At 50.3% G+C, this 22,522-nt stretch overlaps 1 protein-coding gene across 1 annotated transcript in view; it reads right to left on the reverse strand.

The window, feature by feature from the left end:
- Positions 1-20,623, reverse strand: part of AHCYL2 (adenosylhomocysteinase like 2) — a 108,625-nt gene extending 88,002 nt beyond the window's left edge. The window contains exon 1 of the mRNA XM_082308293.1: positions 20,198-20,623. Coding sequence (XP_082164419.1) covers positions 20,198-20,605 — 408 coding nt within the window. The 5' untranslated portion in view covers positions 20,606-20,623. The remainder of the gene's footprint in view (positions 1-20,197) is intronic.
- Positions 20,624-22,522: the final 1,899 nt, after the last annotated feature.

The following is a 22,522-nucleotide window of genomic DNA, read 5'->3' on the forward strand; positions in this document are numbered from 1 at the left end:
TGCTGGATGAAGGCCAAATTTCAAGATATTTTCAAGGGTACTTTTTTAAACTTGTTCAGGGAGAACCTAAATTCCACTTGAGGCAGGTCTGCGGTTGCGTGTGTAAATCTAGAGCAAGGCTGCCTCCCTACAGTTCAATAACGAGACTAAAGTGTCCCTTTAATCAATGCCACCAGTACTAACTTACTGTTCCTTTAGACAAACGACAAAGAGCAGGAAACAGAGAACAAATAAACAAGAGAAAAAGCAGCTCAGAATGCCTAAAGGATAAAAAGACCATTGTCTGGGTTCGGTCTTGGCCAGGAAGCTTAGCGGGTCCGTTCACACCTACTCAGTTTTGCCACTGGGTTACTCGAGGAAGAGTAACCAAAAATCACGTCCAAAAAAATCACTTGATGAATCAGCCAGAGCGTTACCGTCCGAACTCCGGTCCTTCATCAGGCAAAGTTCCTAAACCACGCTTTTGTCGGACTTTTCATGTGATTGACCAGAGAAGCAGCTTTTCTGGTGTTCTATTCTCACTGTATTAGCAGCTCACTTCTCTCTAAAGTCCGATGAGACAACCGAAAACGTAGCATGGAAGTCGTATCGCAAAGAACGTTGACTGAAAATGCTTTACATGTTCAGGCGGCCCGATGACTCATTTGTGGTCATTTTGCTGCATCTGCCGCAGAGAAACCAGAAAACATTTCAGCTTATTTATATTAAAAATAAAAAGTCAAGGAAAAACGAAAAGCAAAGCACAGAAAGTTCTTGGCATTTAGAGTTACCCAGCAGCGTCTTTACTGTGGTGACCAGATAACTAGCTTCCTAACCCAAAAGCCTCCGTCGGACAGTGTCTGGGCACCACCTTCCCGTAATCGTCAAAGGGCATGAAACCCAAAATAATCCTTCAGTCAGTCCAGCAAAGCTGTGTACGGCACGGCGTATTTCAGAGGCTCTGCACTGTCTCAAAGAAACTGATTCCACCTTAAGAGAGTCCCACAAAAATTACATTTATAAGCAATAAGCTTCAGAATGTCAGAGTTGGAGATTTATGCCAGACACTTTTATGGATGTTTGAGTCATCACCAATTTAAAGAATAATAAAAAGTAATTGGTTTAGAACTAACTAAACCTTTTTCATCCGGGGGGCTGCTCCCTTTTAAAAGCTCAAAAGATATCCTGGAACAGCGTGAGGACGGTGCAGCTGGGAGCAAACTCTCTCCACACCCAAAAGCTCCTTCCTATCCTCTCAGGATACATTCACCCTTCCCTTGAACTCTTTGGATGTCCGGAAATGAGTCCCGAGGACGGCGTTGGACCGGGACGGTGGAGGAGCATGGGTGTGAGAACTAGCGGGTCGGCTGGCCGGCGTCCAGGCAGGAAGCAATCTGGAGCGTGGAATAATTCAGCGGGGGTAAGAGGACACGCAGGCGTTTCAGAAGACGGTGCTGGGAAGGCACGAGGAGGTACAGCCAGACGCCAGACAAAAAGCTCTCCTGAAGCATCGAGCGGATTATTGTTTCATCTATCTTGTAATCGCAAATGGTCTTCAAGCAGCAGCGGGCAAGCGCAGCACAGAGCACGCGATAAACATCCATCCACCCTCAGATCTGCTTGTAAGAGATAACCGATAGCGTCTCATTTTGTAAATAAGAGAAGGGTACAGCTAACTAAAGCAATTTGCCCAAAGTCATCTTAAAACCGCAAGATAGCTAAGTTTGGAGCCTCACATCAAGATTTTCCTCTTCCTCTCCTCCCTACTTCCCCGTTTCCCAACGCCTCTTCCCACCCCTCAGATCAGTGGAAGGTTTCCATCCTGAACAACGGCAGTTTACATCCCTTATTTTTTTTTTCCCCTGCCATTTGGGTGAGAACGTATGACTTGCACATCTAGGCGTAAACCGTAGTGAAGTACAGACCACCGCAAAAATCTTTCTTGCATAGCGTTTCACAAGTCAACTGAACGACACAGAAACAAAAGGCTTTCGCTGCTGCGTTCAAGGCTCAAGAATGAGCCAGGAAAAGAGTAAATGAAGTGTTTTTGTGAAAGCCGCCTGCCATTAGGAACTGACACTCCAGCCCTTCCGTGCGGGCTGGGGATGAACGATCCCGAGCAGCTCCCTTGAAGCAGTTCCCTTCACAAAGACATACATCAATGCAGCAATTCTGGTTTGCTTCTCTTTTTTTTTTTTTATCTCTTGGGGCCAGAAAGCAACTTCTGCTTCCCACCACTTCTTCTGCTATTTGGACCATCTGAAGGCATCTGGAGGTCTCTGAACTCATGCACGTGTGCAAGTCCTAATCTGCAGTCAGGCAGCTTTTCTCCAGCCTACATAGGCACAGGCTAACCACCAATAAGCCTTCTGGGCTCTCTTACGTGTACTGCCTTTGTCTGATCTTGTTTGTTCGGTAACCACAGAAACAAAACTAGATGAGCAGACACACAACCCTCAGAGACCAAAGCTTCAGGCTTTGTTTCCATTTAGAAAGACCCATTTGGCACCCACTCATCTGCTCCTCTCTTTGTTAACGCTGCCGGATGAAGGATGCACTTACCTCTCAGGACGCTTCTCTTGCGTGCACTCCGCACAGGCCTGCTTTAAAGGAAAATGCTTCTCGTTTCCCAGCTCCCTTCTGAAGGCTGCCTGCACGACTGCAGATCTTCAGTGCCGCTCAGGCACACCATAGCGTCAGATGCAACTTTGCACTAGTTTACAGCAGAATTTGCTTACCAGCGGTCACGCAGGTGTCATAAAGCTGACGTTGGAACATGAAGACTGCAGCCCTTCACACCAGAAATGCCATCAATAAAAGCCTGCTCTACTTTAACCATGGCTTCCCCTGCAACCGAGCTCTCTTGGCGCCCGTGACGTGCGTGACACCGCTCCTGGTATCGGTAACAAAGCAGACTGCAACCATACAAACACATTCATCTACAAAACACCACTCGTTCCTTTATTACTTTTCAGTTCAAAATCGTTCTCATTGCTGAAGACTCCCCAGAGAGCCATTCCAGCCTCCCTCCTCTTCCCCGCCAATGCGACTGCCTTATCCCTTCACGCAAGCCAGCAACTGCTGTTGAAACAGCCTTCGGCACACAGATGGCTTTTCTGGACTTCTCCTCTACCTCTCGAGCAACGGGGATTTAACATGAGAATTTCAAGCGAGATTTGGAACTAGTTTAGCTTTTTTTTTTTTTTTTCCTCCTTTTCTTCTTACTCCTACTGCTGTATCAGCTTGGACCGTATTCAGCTTAAACATTATGGGCTACAGTCTGCATGAAAGGTATTTACAAAATAAAGTTTGTGCGTAAAGCGTTTCCCGGTGACGACGGCTTCGTTATCGCGTCCTTATGGTATCTTCACGCCCATCAGGAACACAGTTTCCAACAGAAGTCCCAGAGCCTGCACGTGACGGGGTCCTGTCCCTGCATTCACAGTAGGGCCAGAACCAGGGTAAACATCATTTTCAGATGTGGCCTGCAACAACGCCTTTGAAGACCAGCAGAGAGGATCTCTAAAATATTCTCATCCTGCTGGACAACTAGAAAGTCAGAGAAGCGCAAGCCAACGTCCCTGAGACGGCGAACGGTGAAGGCTGGCAACCCAGAAAAAAAAAATCCTCTTCCCCCGACCTCTCTTTTTCTCTCCCTTGCTTCTTTTCCTCCAGATGTTGACCAAGACACAATTTATCTGTTTGAAAATCATCTGTTTCGGGCAGACTAGCAAACTAGCCGTTCCATAAATGGAAGAACATTTTAAAATTAACCAAAGAGTCACCAGCGAGGAATATTGGCCAATACAGAAAAGGAAGAATGAGGAATTGAACAGGCACTGCTGAATGCATTGCGAGAAATCTCTGGGTGATTTTTCACTTAAAAAATAACAAGACGCACATAAACAACAGGTTAAAAAAAAAATGGGAAGAAAGCTTTGAGTTTTGAAAGCGCAGCATAGCATTTCAACAGTTCAATATTGCAAGGTTTTCCTGAAAATTCGTACGACGACTAGCTTTTTACCCCAGCTTTGACATTTAAGGATTTCTCCACCATTATCCCTCTGTGCTGCTCCTCTGCGTTCCAGCGGTATAAACATCTGAAGCAGCCACTGCCAAACTCATCAAAACAACAGCACCGAACCACACTGTTAATTTTATATTTTTCCAAGAGCCAGAAGCTGGTATAATTAGCCTGAATTATAGGAACTGATTCTCTGCACAACCTAAAGGAGCCATTAAGCAAGACGAGAGTTAGCTGTGCTCACCGCCGCGAACCCACATACGCATCGTCACGATTACTCAGAAAACCCAAGCGGTTTGGTACGCGCCGAGCTCCGCGCTCCAACGGCATCTGTACTCCAGAGCTGAAATATTACAGAAAGAAACATTCAGGACATGAATTTGAGGGAGCTAACAGTCTTTGCTTTCCAGAGAAAAGGAGGCAGACCAGAGGAGGTTGGTGAGGCTAAAGGCTCACAAAAGACGCGCTCAAAAACTGGTACGGTCAGCTCGAGTGCCAGGGCACTAAAGATTTTATATAGCACCGTGCCGCCGAGCGGGGCAGGAATGAATGCAGCAAACGTGTACACACGGACACACACAGCCTCGCTTCCCAGAGAAGCCTATTTTAATTATAATGGTTGCCACGGTTACTTTAATTCCATCATCGCTCCAAGTAGTCTCACAACTCCAACTCCACACCACTAATCAGGCATCTTGCATAACATTAGCACTGAATAACCCAATTTAAACCAACTTAAAAGCCTGGATTATTGCAGAGGATGTTGATGCAAAAAAGAAGAAAAAAAGGAAAGAAAAAAACCCAAAACTGTTTTGTTCAGGGAACCACTTCTGTATCTGTTTCCAGCAAGCACTTGTCAGTCTTATCCACGTGGAGGCTATGGATGAGCCCAAGCCAGAGCAGAACCAAAACTAAATACTATTTTGTTTCGTCAAACATGGTCCCCTCGATTTTCTTATGAAGGAAAAACAGAGAACAGACAATGACATCATATCAAGTCGAAGGCACCAAAAGAATTACTCCTAGTTATTGGGAGAATAAAACAACACGGCAATGCTGGAGTATCAAACGTGGAAAGTTTGGCGTACGCCTATGAGCTGCAGCAAGAGGTTTCGGATCGCAACTTCCAAGTTTCTTCCTCCACCATGGCAAAGTCCTGTGGGAAATACTCCTGTAATTTAAACACAGCTGTAATAAGCAAAACTGACCTTGGTCTAGCCAAAGAAACTCCCTGAAAGCTATTCTAGTCTTCCTTTTGGGCTTCAGGTCTATGAAATTAGGCAAGGAGTACCAGCCTCGCTAGTTCAGAGGAAGAGGCGAACACTGCGCTGTTCCATCTGTGGTCCTTAAGCAATTCAAACACAACCATCTCAGCATGGGACAAGTTGGATACTCAACACGTTCGGATGTAACGGGCAAAAGAAATCTCCTCCCGCTGAACCAAGTCAGTCTGGATCCTCTCCCCAGGAATTTTGAAAGCAGGACTCCTTGAGACTGAGGCTTTCCACAGGCACCCAGCTAGTGCTCCATTACCAGGATAGTAAAGCCAAATAGAATTTTCCTCCCTATTAAAATACAAATTATTTTCTTCATTGATTTTTTTTTTTTCTCCTTCATAACCTCTGCTCTCCGGGATCCTGCGTTAGCTTTAAAAGGGGCAGCAGAAGGAGAAATTTTTCCACTGTTTGCAATATCCCATTAGAGATAAAGCAGATATCGAAGCCGTATGCGCGGTCCTCAGCTCCTGAAAAACTACCAGCACGGTCCTAGCTGACTTAAGCCTGGGAACCCTTTGAGATCTAGTTTGTGCCACTCTCTCGAGGCACTCCTTTGACTTAAGTTCTGCACAGCGAACAACGGAGGCTTTCAAAAAGATTAGCTACTTCACCGTGTCCCGCAAAATCCCATTTTCTACAATGTCTTCCAACTCACGTGGCTAGGGATGCATCACATGGCTCAAAACCTGCATAAATGACCGAGGAAAATACCTTATCGTTCGATAAACGAAGCACAGCGGTGAGAACCGTACGAGCTGGCGAAGTCTGCCACGTGCAACGTCACGCCTTCAGTTAGCAAACCTCAAAGAAGAAATTAAAAAGCATTTCTAGAACACGCAGATAGCCCTAATTTGATGGGAGTTGTGAACACCAGCAGTGCTGGGGAGGTTACCCAGTAAGGCAGGACACTGCTCCGGCAAGGAGATGCAAGAGTGGTTTAATAGACTTCCCCTCCCACAATTCTCGTATTGAAGCCTGATTTGTTCTGCTTGTATTGTGCTCATCTATGCATTATTTAAAAGCATTACAAAGTCAGACAACAAAAATCAGGGACAGTCTGGTACTCAGCACTTCTTCCACTATTTATTTTGTTGCTTGGTTATTCTCCTCTCCAGAGGTTTTTTTTTTTCCTCCACCAGCTAAAATTCACACTTACGTTAGGAAATAACGATTACGGCAGGAAAGCTAAGGTGGTAACAAACCCACCCCCCGACTCTTCTGTTTAAGCCTGAAATAAGATTTTCCACGTAAGGCTGTAGATATCGCGGCACTACTTAACAGCGGTGTTTAAAACGCTGCAGTCTAAAATACCTTCATTTTAAGCTGCAGCTGTCCTGTCATCAGTCTCAGTGGCAGCAGGTTAGATCTCAACATCCATCAGAGCACAAGAAATGGATCACAGCGGCAGTAATAAAGCCGAAGCAGAGGAAATAGCTAATATTCCTGCAGAGCTCTGGCATGCTATTAGTGCTTTGTTACCTGATAGCGAGGAATCTTTCATTTCTGGCCCTGTACAAAATCACTTCGAGCTCTAAGAGGTGATGACTTTTAGTATTTGATCCAAGCACAGAAAAAAGAAACCTGTTTGGAAGGATGCAAGATCTAAGATACTGAAATAAAGTCACTGCTTTATGACAAGAAAGTCTTGCTTGTTTGGCCTTCACAGGAGCCCCGAGCCCAGAAGATGACACGTTCTAGGTAAGGAAAATAGCTGGATAGAGCTGACAGAGGGAACAGGGAAAGAGACGGTATTAGCCGCTATTCCAGGCCTTGGGAGCTGCGTTCTGACACAAACACCTCGGCACTGCAGGGACTCCTACCAAATCCTCCACCTCTGTCCGGACCAGGACATCAAGCGCGTTGTCCACCCACTCCTTTCCAAGCCAAGACCTTCAGTCTCCGCACTCCACCTCCTTCGCTTTTATCCTCCTGTATCAGAAAATGGATGAAATCGGGTTAGCGGAGCGCAACGGCAGAGCGAGCTGCACGCTAACGCCGACTCCAGCTCCCGCTGCGACAAGGGGTGTCAGCATATCAACGCCCTGCCATCGTCAGGCTTCTGTTGGCATCCAATAAAGAGGAACTTGAAGAAGGATAAATGGCAGCGTGGCAGATAGAATCACAGAATTGCTTAGGTTGACCCTTAAGATCATCGAGTCCAACCGTTAACCCAGCACTGCCAAGGCCACCACTAAACCATGTCCCTCAGCACCACATCTCCCCGGCTTTTAAATCCCTCCAGGGATGGGGACTCAGCCCCTGCCCTGGGCAGCCTGGGCCAGGGCCTGACAGCCCTTTCGGGGAAGAAATTTCCCCTAATATCCAACCCAAACCTGCCCTGGCGCAGCTTGAGGCCGTTCCCTCTTGTCCAAAACGAGGATTACACCAACCTCCTTCAAAGCACAAAGGCAATACGGAAGACGCAGTTCCGAGCAAAACCATTTCTGCGCTAACAAATGCCTGGTGGGGGCCAGCATCAAGGATGACACCAGGACGTTGACTTCCAAAGGAGAAGAGAACAAGAGGCTGTGAAAAGGTCTGAGAACACAGGTAAGTCCTTGGCGGAGTGGAGATGAGAACTTGTGCACGGTTATGGAGAGCCACGGCACAAGCCATCAGGAAAACGACCTTTGCGGCAGCGTTCTGGAAAGAGAGTAATGGAACAAGATGATATTTGTCAAAAATCAGGTAAGGACACGGTAACTGATAGCTAAGAGGAAAGCCTGGGCTGGCTTTTACTGCACAGATGGCCTCTCCAAAGGCTCTCGGATACTCTTCCCTTCTGAAGGACGGGTGAAACCTGGACACAGACCGGCAGGGAGAAGAGTCAGAGCGCACTCAGACAACACCTTCGCAATCTCTGCTCCCAAGAGAGCCATTTCCACTAACATTACTTAAAGGAACTGAAAAGTTACAGTCAACTACCGAGGTCAAATAAAAGTACTAACTCTGTCCTTCCTGAAGATAAGTAATTCTTTTCCTCCTGCCTCTTTCAAAATGCTGAAGACCAAACTAGGTTCACTCTAAAGCTCCAAAAATTAGTCCCTACTTTTTCTTACCAAAAAAAAATAATCTTAAAACAGCACATTAAAAAAATAATGTGCCACATTAAAAAAAAGACAATCCCACAATCAATACTTGCTTCTTGACATCACTCCCCTTCAGATTTAAAGAATTAAGCATCTTTTAACGTGTACAGAAATAACAAAACACGGGATTTGACATCAGCTACGATAACGTCTTGAGATTTACTTCATTTTCAGGTCAGTGTGATTCAGAAGATAATCCATTTCTAACAGGTTTGCAGGCCGGAGGATGGGCTGGAGTCCGGGTTTAGCTTCACGAAGAGAAAGCACTGCCTTCCAGACAGAAAAAACACGTGCCCAAACCCAGACCCTCGCAAAGCTTACCTCTTGGACCAACCTGCTTGTTTCCCTTCCCCTCTCCCGGCTGGTTTGAAAGACGGCAGCGTGACATATCACTGCTGTAGGTCTTGACTTTCCGAAGCAGAAGGCTAATTCTCAAAACGGTTACAGCAAATGTCACTCAGTCCTGTGAACCTCTCACCTCCCCGGCATGCACAGCACATGGCAAAGCAAGCATCCACCTTGAAGCACACAGGGCATGAGATAAAGCGACAGATCACCAGCTATCTACTTACGGCTTCTCACCCTGTTTGCCTGAACTTGCCCGGTGGCTTATCACAGCCCCCGAAAAATTATATAAAAATAATACGTACACTCAGCATCCCTGAAATATTACCCCTTGCTTTCTGGCCTTCACCCCGGTTCGTCTCCCCTACAAGCCACCACCAAAGCAGCCAAGGGGAAGCTGAACAAACGAAGGGAGCACGCAAACATTTTAATTTCTATCGCACCTTTCACGGCGGGGACCCAAGCATCAGCCTCAACCTGCTTGCTAAAAGCACATAAAAGCAATAATACCGTGTGCACCTAATCAAACCTTCAAGACAAGGTCTGATTTTTACATTACTTGAAAACAAAAAGGATTTTACTATCGACTCTTAATCTCACAGGCTAACAGCGATAGCAAGACTGAAGTGGGATTCAACACCAGTGAAGAACAGAAAAATTACAGCAGTTTAGTGTTACAGAAAGCCACTTCAATTAATACCTAACTGGTCCATGTGAAATGCTGGAAATCACGGCAGTAATCTCTCATCCCAGAACGTAGAAGGTTGGGTTGTTTAAAACAAACAAAAAAAAAAATCCACATCAAATACACGTTAGCGCATTCTGCAAACAATAAAAATGATCTTAGCCGATACTGAAAAGGATCCAAGCAGATTTCCCCACCTCCATAAACACTAAAGTCATGGAGAGAACACCAAATCTGAGTCAGCAAGCTTTCGGGTAGCTGGAAGGAAAGCTTGCTGGGAACAGATACTAGCATGAACTGCAGCAAGCTCTTTTCCTAAATTGGTCCTTGAGTCATATTTACGGGAACAGTCCATTCCCTGGTTTTTCTCACATAACTTCAGGATGAAATGTCGGTCACCTTACTGCACCTCTGTGAAGTAAACAACAAGCAAAGCTTCCTAACTGTCAGATGAAGGCACGTTCATACTTCTATTTTTAAACACTTGCTTTTGGAATAAAATTTGAAAGAGAGTGCTTCAGCAGTTCTGGGTAGCTACCCAATTTTTCAACCGACCTTCCTCTCATGAAAAAATGCAACTGGCTGCCTACTTAAGGCTCTGTCATGAGGAAAAAATACCTGGAGTTCCAGCATTGCCACCCCTGCAATTTAAAGTAAGGTCAGCACGCTGCAGCGTTCAAACATTTCACATAGCAAAATGCTAAAAATGCTATTAGGAGAATATTAGGGCTGGAAAGCTGACTGAAAATAAAGAATCCAAGAAGTAAGGTCATTCCCTCAGCCCGAAGTCACGCACGCCGCAAGTAAGCGCGCAGACACACCGCTGCTTTCGGAAGAACCCGTCTCCATCGGTGGACAGAACACGCTTTCAGGGTCGGACTTTGCTGATGCTTCGCTTCCCCTGTTGGGAAGCTGCAAAGCGCACGGAGGAGGAGGCCGGAGACTTCAAGAAGAAGCAGGGGTTTTGGTTAGGCTGTTAAATGCTGCCCTACCTAATTAAATTCTGCATTTTTCCCTGCCAAAGTTGCTATAGGCAAGTCTATGCAGGCAGGTGCAGACAGACTGGAGCTCGAGCTGGATGGACAGAAGCCAGCTCCGGTCCAGAAGCTGCGCGGCGGCGCCGGCTCACGCGCTGTGCTGATGCAGCCCGAAGAGAACAAGACGTTGAGTGACTCACATCTGACCGATTCAGCGTGCGCGGAGCAACCGCGGGGCTGCCTGCCTCTTGTTCAGGCACGTCTTCAGCAGCGCTAGGCGAGACGCCCTCGGAAAGCTTTTCACATCTGGCCGTTAGCTGTAAGATCATCAGCTCTTCACGGCTCGCGAGCCAGAACTTCGAGAAGCGCTGAGCTGAGCTCCAACCGAAGTTGGTGGGGACTACGCTTCAATAATAGAGCGCTATTTAATAATGACACCAGGCATGTGGGGAAAAAGGTCAGATCTTCTCCACTTCGCAGTGGAAACCCCAAATATATTGACGAGCGGTTTTAATTTCAGTGCATCCATACCCGAGATGAAGCAGTGCTTCTTGCAAAAGCAGGAAAACACGATGCGTTCCAGCGCCACGGTGAGCTTTTCGAGGGTGCAGAGGAACATTAATTCTAGGCTCTCACCCATCCTTGCTTATCCTAGAGCGCTCCAGCTTTTGCAGAAAAGCCTTTCGCCTCAGACATGAAAAGAAGGCAAGCGTGACCATGTCATTCGGTTGTCCGAAAAGTCCCTGCAAACGTCGGTCACTTCAGGGAACTGTTCTGCTGGTCACCAAGTCTTCTGGGAAGTCACACGAAAGCCTCTGCTCTCTCTAACAACCATTTCACTTAAGACATCTGTGCATATTCCTACTATAATAAAAATAAATAACATTTCAATCCATATTTATATAATTATACAGGTATTTTCCAATACCAGTACCATAATAAATTAAAAAACAGTTAAAGCTTCTCTCTACAGCACGAACTGTATGACAGCTCATACTTAGGGTGAAGCATTGTAAATCAGGACACCAATTCAATCAGCTTCATGTACCCTTTTGCAGAAGACGTAACGACGTCTGATAGAATCAATCTCAGTATGTTTAATTCTACGAATGGTATTTCGGAGTAAGAACAGATTAGGTGAGCTGCACCTACGAAAAAGATGAAGTTTGACAGTTTTGTTAGCAAGTTTCTCAACAGCTCTGTCTGCAAGGCTGAATTCCTGCTCTAGGAAGAGCTGCACAATTTTTTGATGCAAAAAAAAAAAGCCAACATACTTAGATAACCCTGGCCTTCACAAAATATAACTAGAAACAAACAAAAAAAAAAAAAACCCCAAACTACATTTTCTAAAGGTATTCAGTACACAGCTAGCGGGCACGAGCATGACAGCAATTTACTGCTTCAAGGTCTTAAGCAGGGAAGCAGTCAGTTGAGAAGTGTCCTCCGAAAAAAAAAATAAATTATTATTTTGTTTTTAAATCTTTGACCTCAAAGCTCCCTGAAGAACTATTATTTCATGTTCCTCAGTCTTATTTTCTCACTTACTGACTTTTCCCATTTCAGAGTTTGGATTAAGCCTAAAGCCCAGAAAATCTTCCGTTAATCCAGTACACACGCGCTGAATTTCGGCTTCCAGAATCGACCTTGCCTCCCTCCGCTGCCTGCGGCGCACCTGCGAGCGGGCACTACAGAGCTTCTCCACCGCCGCACAACAGAAATGAATAAACGGAGTTTACTAAACCTTCACTCCTTTTAACCTCATCACAATATTTCATCTTAATCTCGAGAAGACCGCTTCGAACAGAAGACGGGATTGCTGTTGCAACTAAAAATACGAGCCATTTTTCCCTTCCTGCTTGCAGCCTGCCGCGGTGACCGACCGCGACTGCTCCTACGGCAGCCTGGTTGTAAGGTTCCCCACCTTATGTTCGTACTTGCAGACTTGCTATCAAGAAAGACCCTGAACTGACATTGGTAGCCATTTGATAAGGAAGAAATAAACTTAATTGTGGCTTCTCTAGACTGGAATTGAGGCATTTCAGTGGGATTTTTTTTGCTACAAATGCCTTTAGCTGCAGACCTGAGCATAGAGGATTTTGTGCAAGAAATATTTAAAGCTTATTTCATCCTTAATTCACCCGTTTCCTCCCAGTCCGTTTGCTGCTCATTTGAAGCCCTAGAACCTAACAGTTTTGCTGGGACGTAAAGCAAGCAGCCTCCCGTATTTTGATTTAGAGGCTGGACCTTATTTCTCGGGCTGTCTCTCTCCCGTTCATCATTTAGATTTTCTGACTTGCCTACAGCTCATCTCTCTACAGAGGAATTTAAGAGGACGTCAGCCATCGTACTTCAGGGAGGAGGTTTCCTTCCCATGACTGAGGCTCTGCTCTTGGATCTCTGGCTTGAATCTGCAAAATTGAAGAGGAAAATAAATACCAAAGGAGAAAATTAGGTGGATGGCTTTTGTGCCTCACCACTGCGGCAGCTCTACACAACACTGGGAGCAATTCTATTCTTTCAGTCTTTAGCATTCTTCAAATCTGAGCAATGCTGCAGGTCCCTCGGTCGCGTGGAGAAATCCGCCTGTTATCTCTGCGCTACCTAGCTGCTTGCTTTCCTTTTAGTTTTACCTCCATCTCTCCTTTAAACACCACGTTGTTTTACAATTCACTAGACAAGAGTTAAAAAGAAAACCTAAAAGGTCAAACGCGGCTCCGAAAGTCGTAATTGCTTTACCTTGCTCGTCTTTCAAGCGTCAAGTCAGGGCCAAAGCTAAGACTTTACGCTTTTAATTTCTTGTAAATTCAAATACCAGGTTTTTGTCCCCCCAGGAAAGATACAAACACAAAGATCATTTTCTGTTTCAACATTTTTTTTTACCCGAGAAAGCAACAGAGGTACGGTGCCACAGCCTGCCGGCAAAACGCAAGTTTGCCATTCACAGGGACAAGGTTTGAGGTGCCCTGAGCCGCACCCCGGCTTCTCATTTCCAGGTCATTACGTTTTACAGCCTGCCATCTACTCGCCTTCGCGGCCATTATTTTTCTATCACTTTTTCCCCAATCTTCTTTTACCTTCTTTTCTGTTCCAGAGCCTCCATGCCAAAGGTTGACGTATTGATCTTTGTACACAGTTTCCGAGCAGTCACATGCAGGCACCTTCTAAAATTAAACTGCACACATTCATAGGGAGACAGACCCACGAATATTATATGTAATAAAAGAATATGGCCTCCAATGATAAGATTTTACTAAATAGCATTCAAACCACACTCATTACGAGCGGCACTTGGGAATTCAGCCTCGGGGGAAAACATTTATTACCTAGCATAAGTGATCACTAGGGGTTAGGACGAAATGGAGAAAATAGAAAACCAACGCACAGGCACGTACGAAATCCCTGACGGAGCGCACACCTGCCAAAAAGAAAAAAAAAAATCCCTCTGCCCCACAAAACGATATGGGAACGTGGCGAGGAATTTACACACATTTACAAGGGAAAAGCTACACTTTCGTCGCAGGCAGTGAAATCTGCTGGGAGTCAAGGTCAGAATCATCATTTAGACAAGCCACATGAGAGTCATTTAGAGTCTTAGCAGAATAAAGCCTCCCATCGCAGCTCACCAGTCAGGTGATGTGCCAGTCTAGCGAGCACCAGGCATTTATTTTGATGTAATCCCTTCACCGAAGAATTTTGCAGTGGGGAGTTTTAGAAAGGTTATACTCAAGCCGTGACGTTACCCGAGGACGTGCGCCTCGGTACCGTATACCTCCACGCCCCGCTTCTTCTGCTTTGCCCACGGACAAAAGCCACAGCTTTCTATAGCCACTGGCACTGGCAGAGGCGGCGCAGCTCTGGAAAAGCAAGCTGTGCTCCGCTCTAGCCCGCCGAATGAATCAACAGCACCGACAAACCAGCAAATCAATCCCTTCCAATTTGAAAACCTCTGTTTTAATGACGCTAAGGAGCAAAAGAACACAGCTGGAAATTGAAGGAGTAAGCTGTGCTTTCCGTACTGAGCGGCTGGGACAAAAAAAAAAAAAAAGAACCTTTCATTTTGTAAATTGGTATATGCTTAATATAAAACTCCACAGCCACACAGTTGCTGTCGTTCAAAACTTCCCAGTATAGTGTACAAGCATCTACAAATCCTTACTTGCTGAGCAGTTAAGAATCATTAAACTAAGAAGCGCGTCTGTTTAAGTATACGTTCTTCTCTCAGCTAAAGAAAGAGGGGCACAGAGTTGTCATTACAAGGCTAAGATCATACAGCTAATCAGTTTGGGAGTCTTAATTACAGCCCCTCACTGGCTCCCACCCCACGCGCACTAACGACGATGTTTCCAGAAGCTCTGCGACTTTTGGCCGCCTTCATCTAGGAACGCCCTAAGAAATAACAGAAACCCTAAGTGACCCCCAAAGCCAACGAGCGATCATCTCATCATCAAAACACCATTACACGTTCAAAACTAAAACGGTAAACAATTCGTGTGACTCAGGGCCTTGACTCACATCCACAGATAAGTTTAGCCCGGGACGCCTGAAACTGTTAGTCAGCCCCACGGCTCAGCCTGCTCCGGGCGCGGGGACGGCAGAAGCAACCGCGCGTCTCCCGAGTCACCCGTCAGCGCGCCGGCAGCAGCCGCGCAGGGCGCGGAGTCGCCCTGCGGCCCAGCCGGTTGGGCAGCCAGCCGCTGCCGGAGAGGCCTTTCCATCCCTCCCATCTCCACCAACCTGCTCGTGCCGCTTCTCCCGCACCGTTCCCGGCTCGTCCTCCACCCCGCGTTGGAGGGAATCATTCCAACAGAAAACGAACCCAACTTAAAGTGGGGAATTTTATGCAGTTTGAGCTCTCCAACTGCCTCGTCTCGGAGCCACGTGAGAACGTGGCAGAAGGGGAAGGGGAGAGGGTGAGGACACGCAGTCAGAGGCAGGGGAAGATCTGGGCCACCCCTGAAGCTCAGGCCACTAGCCCACGCCTCAGACACAGGCCACAGACCCGCTCGCCAGCCCTTCTCAGCGGCGGCGAGCTCTGCAGCAGCGCCAGCCAAGCGGGGGTCAGCTCAATCTACCTGTGTAGACGCACGTAAAGGTCACAGCCACATCCATGAGTCAGAGTTCGCTGTAAAAGTCAAGTCCAATGTCATCTCAGAAATGAGGTCTTCTAGCCTTGCCTCGAGAGTGCGGCTCTACAGCAAGAACCCAGAGAGAACACAGACGTGACCACAGAGATCTTCACCGAGATCTGACGGGAACCGCTTCTGCGGGCGTGACGAAGACCAGCCCAGCGTACTTGACGTGGAGCTCTGGGTTTGTCGGAGCGCCATCGTTTCTCGTACGAGCAGGCGCGCAAGGCTGCAGAATCAGGGCTATGCATCAGCTGTAACGCGACAACGAAACGAAGCCATCGCCTAAATAAATAAAAATACAAACTTGCAAAGCGGTTAACACTTGCCAATCCGGGCACGTGTACTGTCCCCACTCTATCAAGGTGCAATATTGGTTAGCCCACCTAAAGGCAGACAGGCATTAAGTCAAACACTAAGCCAACATCAAAATAGATTTAAAATGAGAGTGGTATTAGAGGAAAGAACAGTCACGGCTATTTACTGGGAACTCTGTGCTTGTGTCAGAACTATGAAATAAACATTAGTTCACACGTTACTTAACTGCTAAATTTCAAGGAAAGGAAAAAAAAAAACCAGAAAAAACTACTTTTAATATATAAACCAGCCAAGAAAATCTACAGAGATTTTTTTTCCCAGCAAACCCTGTAAGAACTGCAGTTTACTTGGTTTCACTACGAATTTGGTATGATCTCGCTTATACATTTTAAATAGACTTTTGCTTCAGGTACTAGAGCAAAGTTCTATTGGATTTGACAAAAAAAATTTATCTGCTTCTTCTAGACTTATTTTTGTGCTAAACCTTCTTTCAACAGATGCTTCAGCTCCGCGCGCCCAATTTTTCAGTCACAGGACTGGGAACAATTTTATGGCTACCAAATCTGGTGTTTTATTTAAATAACATGACTTCCTAAGAAACGGCGGAAAGGACTCTGGATTCGTAAATCTGGGAAACGAAATGCCTAACAACCTCCCAAGTCTCGGGAACGCAGGCACTGAAGTCACTGGAAAGCAACAGTACGAGGGGAAAAAGAAAGAGAAGGAACAGTATGTACTCCCAGATACCCTCCATCAACACATCGCGCTTCCTTTAGCAACCAGACAGATTGTCAGCTCCTAAACAAACTCATCACCCAAAGCAAAGGGAGCCAGCTGGGGAGCTCTGCTGCGCCGTAAGCTTGCTGGCTGTTCCTCCCGCATCCAGGTTTCTCCTGAAAGCCTGGCATCCTCCGCTCCTCTCTTCTAAGGCAGCCTCTGCTGCTGTTAGGAGCATCCAGGGAGAGCGAGGCAGGTTCCTTCGAGCTGTTTCAGGTAACGACCCCATCGCCCGCCATCGATACCCCTCTTCATAGAATCATGGAATCGTTAAGGTTGGAGAAGACCCTTAAGATCATCCAGTCCAACCGTTAACCCAGCACTGCCAAGCCCACCACTAAACCATGTCCCTCAGCACCACATCTCCCCGGCTTTTCAATCCCCCCAGGGATGGGGACTCAGCCCCTGCCCTGGGCAGCCTGGGCCAGGCCCTGACAGCCCTTTGGGGGAAGAAGTTTTTCCCAATACCCAACCCAACCCTGCCCTGGCGCAGCTTGAGGCCGCTCCCTCTCGTCCCATCGCTTGTTCCTGGGGAGCAGAGACCGACCCCCCCGGCTCCAGCCTCCTTTCAGGCCGTTGCAGAGAGCGAGGAGGGCTCCCCTCAGCCTCCTCTTCTCTAGGCTGAGCCCCCCCAGCTCCCCCAGCCGCTCCTCCCCAGCCTTGTGCTCCAGCCCCTGCCCCAGCCTCGCTGCCCTGCTCTGGCCACGCTCCAGCACCTCTTCCCTCCTGGGCTTAGCGATGCAAACGGGTCACCTAACGATGTGTCACCTAACGATGTGCTCCTCTCGCCAGGCAAGGGCTGGACTTCAGGACAGGGGTGCAAGGAGACACCCTTTTCGTCGGTTAACAAAAAAAAAAAAAAAAATAGAGGGCTAAGGGAGGAGTTTAGAAGTATTAAGCACACTTGAGGAGAAATACGGATACCCTGAGGGTCTCTAAAATAGAGAGATTGGATTAGGATATCAAACGGAGAGGGTTCCAGACACTGGGGAATGAAGTCACAAATGGAAAAATGTCCTTTACTGAGGAACGGAACCCCGCCAGCAGAGATTTCTAAGGAGATGAAGGATCCGGACTCTCTTCACGGGCAAACCTTGCCTTACAGGGATGCGCTCCTTCCCACAGAGTCTCTAGGAGACCCTCCAGTTTCAGGGAAGTCACACAGGAGGAGATCACGGTTATGGAGACAAAATCCCTCGTCCTGGGCCTTCGGAAGGGAGAGGAAATATTAGAAAGAGGGTGGAAGTCCAGCAATAGGTAGACAAAGTCTTCACCCCAAAGCTTCGCGAGTAGGGAAGTTCTCCTTGTAACAGGGAGACTTCTTCCCCGACATTCCCCAGAAGGCTCTTGCGTCACGAGGGAGAACTCCTCCTCCCGAGATTTCCGAAGGGAAGGGTGCCAGACACCAACAACTCAGGTTGCTCCTACTCGCCAATCTCTGTGGGAAACGTGCATTTCTCTACAGCCATCCACAGAGGGATGTATGGCTCTATCTATAGGACAGTACACGTATCCCCTTACTACAGGGAGTATCTGTGTCCATGGGTGCGTCCACCTGAGGAGCTTGGATACGCATGGATGTATCTACGTGAACAGGTCAGAGAGCGGACTCAGGTGCATCTACAGCTGGACACAACCTGTGCGTAATCTGCGTATGCAAAGGCACGAGGACATCTATACGTGACGCACGGGGCTGTCTGCGTGCGTCTGAATGCATTTCTGTCCGTAAGGATGGCTACAGCCGTACAGCTGGGCGCGGGCAGATGGGCAAAGGTACCTGAGCACGGGGCATACGGGTGCCTATGCGCACAAAGGTGCTTCTTTGCTCCCGTACGTAGGCATCCAAGGAGGCAGGGTATACCTTAGTGTGTACATACCTAGCTCTGTCAGCGTTTGTGCAGCTATAGACACGCGTGTGCACAGCTGTATGCGTACGTGTGTACCGATAGGTGCGCGTGTGTGCACCTGGTTGCATCCCTATAGATATCCAACCGGGTAAACTTGCGGGTACACCTCCCCTGCATGCAAAGGTATGCGTCACACATGCACATAGCCACAGCACATAGGCACCTGTGCGTGTGTGCACCTCTATACGCGTGTTTGTATACATACCAGCATGCGTTATGTGCACATCCAGCTCCGTATCTGCGTACTTACCTCCACACGTGTGGGTTCCTATAGGCCCAAGTGGATGTATAGCTATGGCTATACCTGCATATGCATGTGTAAGTACAAAAGTGGTTGCACACACGCGCGTAACCAGCTACGGGTACTCCTGTACATGCATATATACCTCAGGGTATATAGACCTAAACAACGTACGCATCTAGGGGTTACGTATCAGCGCACGTAGCGCACCCACGGGGCAGACGCACGCCGGGGCACGCGCTCGCAGGACTGGCGGGGTTCGAGGGGACGGTGTGTGCCTGCCGCGTCCGTCGGTGCACGCCCAACGCACGCTCGCCGGGCAGGCTGCGGTCCGTGCGTTCCCGGAGTACACCTGCACGCCTCGACGGGCGAGCGCCGGGACGGGGCAGCCCGCGCAGACGCACCCTGGGGTGTGTGCGAGCGTGCACCCAGCGATACACCCACAGGCACACGCACGTCCAGCGTGCACGCCGGGCACGCCCGATGACCCCTCCCGTATTAACGGGACGGGCACCTCTCTGTACATTTTTATCTGGCGCATACCTGTATTTCCAAGCGAGCAAATAACCCCGGGGACATGAACCCAGTGTGAACCCACACACACGTGGGAGCTCACGAACCTGGCACACGCTCTTCCCGCAAACACCCCCACACCCGGGGCGTGCGGGAGCGCGGTGTACGCACACCCAGCGTGCACCTACACTCCTTGGCGGACGCGAGTGCGTAAACAAGCACCTACCCTACGAGACGGGCACGTCTCCGGGCACGCGTACAGCTGAGACGGACCCCTGGGGCAGGATCACGCTGGTCACGGGTGTCCGTGGGCACATCCACGCTGTTTGTGCGTGCACCCCAGGCTTACCCACAGGGCAGAGGCACACAGGGGACACAAGAAGCAGACGGGACCCCACGTCCCCGGGGGAGCATGTCCCCGAAACACGGCCACGGGAGCAGCCCCACGGCCACGGGAGCTCCCAAAACATGGCCCATGGGAGTCCCTGAAACATGGCCCACGGGAGCATCCCTGCAGCCACAGGAGTCCCTGAGACACGGCCACGGGAGCAGCCCCACGGCCACGGGAGTCCCTGAGACACGGCCACGGGAGCAGCCCCACGGCCACGGGAGTCCCTGAAACATCATCACGGGAGCAACCCCACAGCTATGGGAGCCCCCAAAACACGGCCACGGGAGCGGCCCCACGGCCACGGGAGCCCCCGAGACACGGCCACGGGAGCGGCCCCACGGCCACACCGACGCCCCGGGGACCCCCACGCCGGCAGGGTCCCTGCCCGGAGGGAGGCACCGCCGCGTCCCCAAGCACCGGGACCGTGTCCCCCCCCCCCGGCGGGGTCCGTGCGCGCCCCCGGGGGCGCCCCGCTGGGGGTGCGGGGTCCCCACGCCCGGGGGCGGGTGCTCCCCCCCCCCGGTCCCCCCCCTCCCCTTCCCCGTTACCTTCTTGACGGTGCGCGGCGCCTCGGTGACGGTACCGTCGGGGCTGACGAGCGCCTCGGCCGCGGCCCCGCCGCTGTCGCCGCCGTCGCGGTGCCGGTGCTGGGGGTGATGCGGGTCGCTCCGTTTCATGGCCGAAGCCTGAGGCACCTTGGCGGCGCCCGGAGGCAGCCCGGCGGCGGCGGACAGCCCGGGGCAGCCGCTCAGCGGAGGCCGCTCGCCACAGGAGGAGGAGGAGGAGGACGCCGGGGCCGCCTCACGCTCGGCGGCCGGCAGCGGGCAGGGGGCCGCGGCCACACCGTGCCCGGGAGGGTGAGCGGTCACCGGCTCGCACGGCGGCCCCGCCGCCTTATCCATGGGGCCGCTCAGCTCCTTCAGCTCCACAGCGGGGGCTGCCACCTGCACCGACATCGCCGCCGCCGCCGCCGCCTCCGGCTCCCTCAGGGCCCGCCCGCTCCTCCCCCGCCGCCGCCCCCTCACGGCCCGCGGGGCACGCCGGGACCCGCAGTCCTCCCGCCCGCCTCCCCGCCGAGACTACGACTCCCGGCAGCCTCCGCGACACCGCCCCCCCGCCTATCGGCGCTGAGGCGCGCGGGGGCTTCTGGGAAATGTAGTCCCGCCGGGGCCGCGCCGCCGTCCCGCCGCTGTCGCCCGCCCGGGGCAGAGGCGCGGAATGGCGGCGGCAGGGGCGGCCCCGTCCGGAGCCTCGCCCGGGGCTGCGGGGCCGCCGGCGGCCCCCACGCCCTCGGAGGGCGGCCGGTGCAGCGCTTAACCTCCCTCCCTGTGGAGAAGTTTGGGTTGTTTTTCCCCGTTCGAGTGGGATTTTGTGTGTCTCCGCCGGTGCTGAGCGAGCGCCAGGGCCTGCGCCAGGCCGCTCTCCCGGGCCCACAAGCCAAACCCTTGAAAACAAGGGGCCGAGACGTTCTGGCAAGGCGAGCGCCACATCCGAGAGCCCAGAAACTCGCTGGCCTGCCCTGTTCTGCTAGCCCACGGAGCCCCTTTGCTGGCCAGCCTCCTTCAGGCGCCTGCCAACCCACAAAAGCCAGTAGCGAGCCGCGTTTTTCTAAATCCAGTTCTTCAGGAAAGCTCCTCTTAGGGAATGAGAATTAAAACTCATCCTTTGTTTTTTTTTCATTATTATTATCATTATTAGGATTAATGCAGGATCTCTGGGCGCGAGTTTCTCGATAGCGAAGGGGATGCGATGGGCCAAGCAGGAGGGATGCAGAAGAGCCTGGAAAACGAGGAGGCATGACATACCGCGAGCTTGAGCGGAGTTTGGGGATCCACCAGAAATGCCAGAAGTTAGAAACGTGCAGGGAAAAACAATTGGCAAGATTGCGATGACCGGGAGAGTTTTTGATTCCCAAGTTAACGCCCGCAGCCTGGTACTTTCGAGTCACTCGCAAGCCCTGGGCGAGCTCGGTGTTTGGGATGAGCTGGCTGCGAGATGCGGCACGGTGGGAGGAGAGGAGCAGCCCACAGAAACACCACACCCCCCCCCCAAAATCAGGAGGCAGAGGAGCGACTGAGGGAGAGGGGCTGCAAAACCTGAGAAGCCACAGGAGGGTTTCATGCTTGGAGAGGAAGAACCTGGCCGGCAGCTGAAGACACGCTGCGTTGGTAAAAACTCGCTGGGGACAGGAAGAAAAACGGTTTCGTTATGTGCAAGGGTGGCAGCTGGACTGGAAAATGCCTAGGACGGAGGCTGTAAAGCATTTAATGGGCTCCGAAGGCGACAGCGGCGGAGAGGACGACGGGAGGAATGTGCGAGGGGGGTTGAAGTTAAAGGAAAAGAAGCACGTTACTTTGTGCGTTGAAAGTGCCGGGGGAGAAGTCCCGACTTTACTGAACTAACGCTATTTCCTTACTGAAGTGAAATCAGGATCCGCGTGCGGGTTCCGCAGCGCGTTTCTGCCTCTCCCTAGGATCAGAAAGCTCAGTCTCAGGGCAGATTTCGGTCTCAGAAGGGGCCTTTGAAAACAAAACTCTTTGAAAGCTGCCGTGGGAGGGATCTGAAGTTGTAGCCGATGAATTCCCTCCCCTTCCATAGACGCTGCGTGTTTCTTGCAGCCGTAAGAGAAGAGCAGGCTCCGTGCAGAGCCCCAGCTCCTGCAGCACCGCGGTTCTGCTGCGGAGCGGGGCTTGTGCTGACCTGGAGCCCCGCTCGCTCGGCAGCGCCGATGCCCGGGGCAGAAATCCTCCAGTTGTTATCGTCTCCTGGTGCCGCAGATCCCGCAGTCCGGGTTGTTTTGCACACGCCTGACCTGGGGAAATCTGCTGCTCGGGCAAAATCCTGACCCTGACTTTGGTCCTTTGTGCTACCTG

Source organism: Platalea leucorodia (genome assembly GCF_965183815.1).
Source record: "Platalea leucorodia genome assembly, chromosome: 4".
Taxonomy (NCBI): domain Eukaryota; kingdom Metazoa; phylum Chordata; class Aves; order Pelecaniformes; family Threskiornithidae; genus Platalea; species Platalea leucorodia.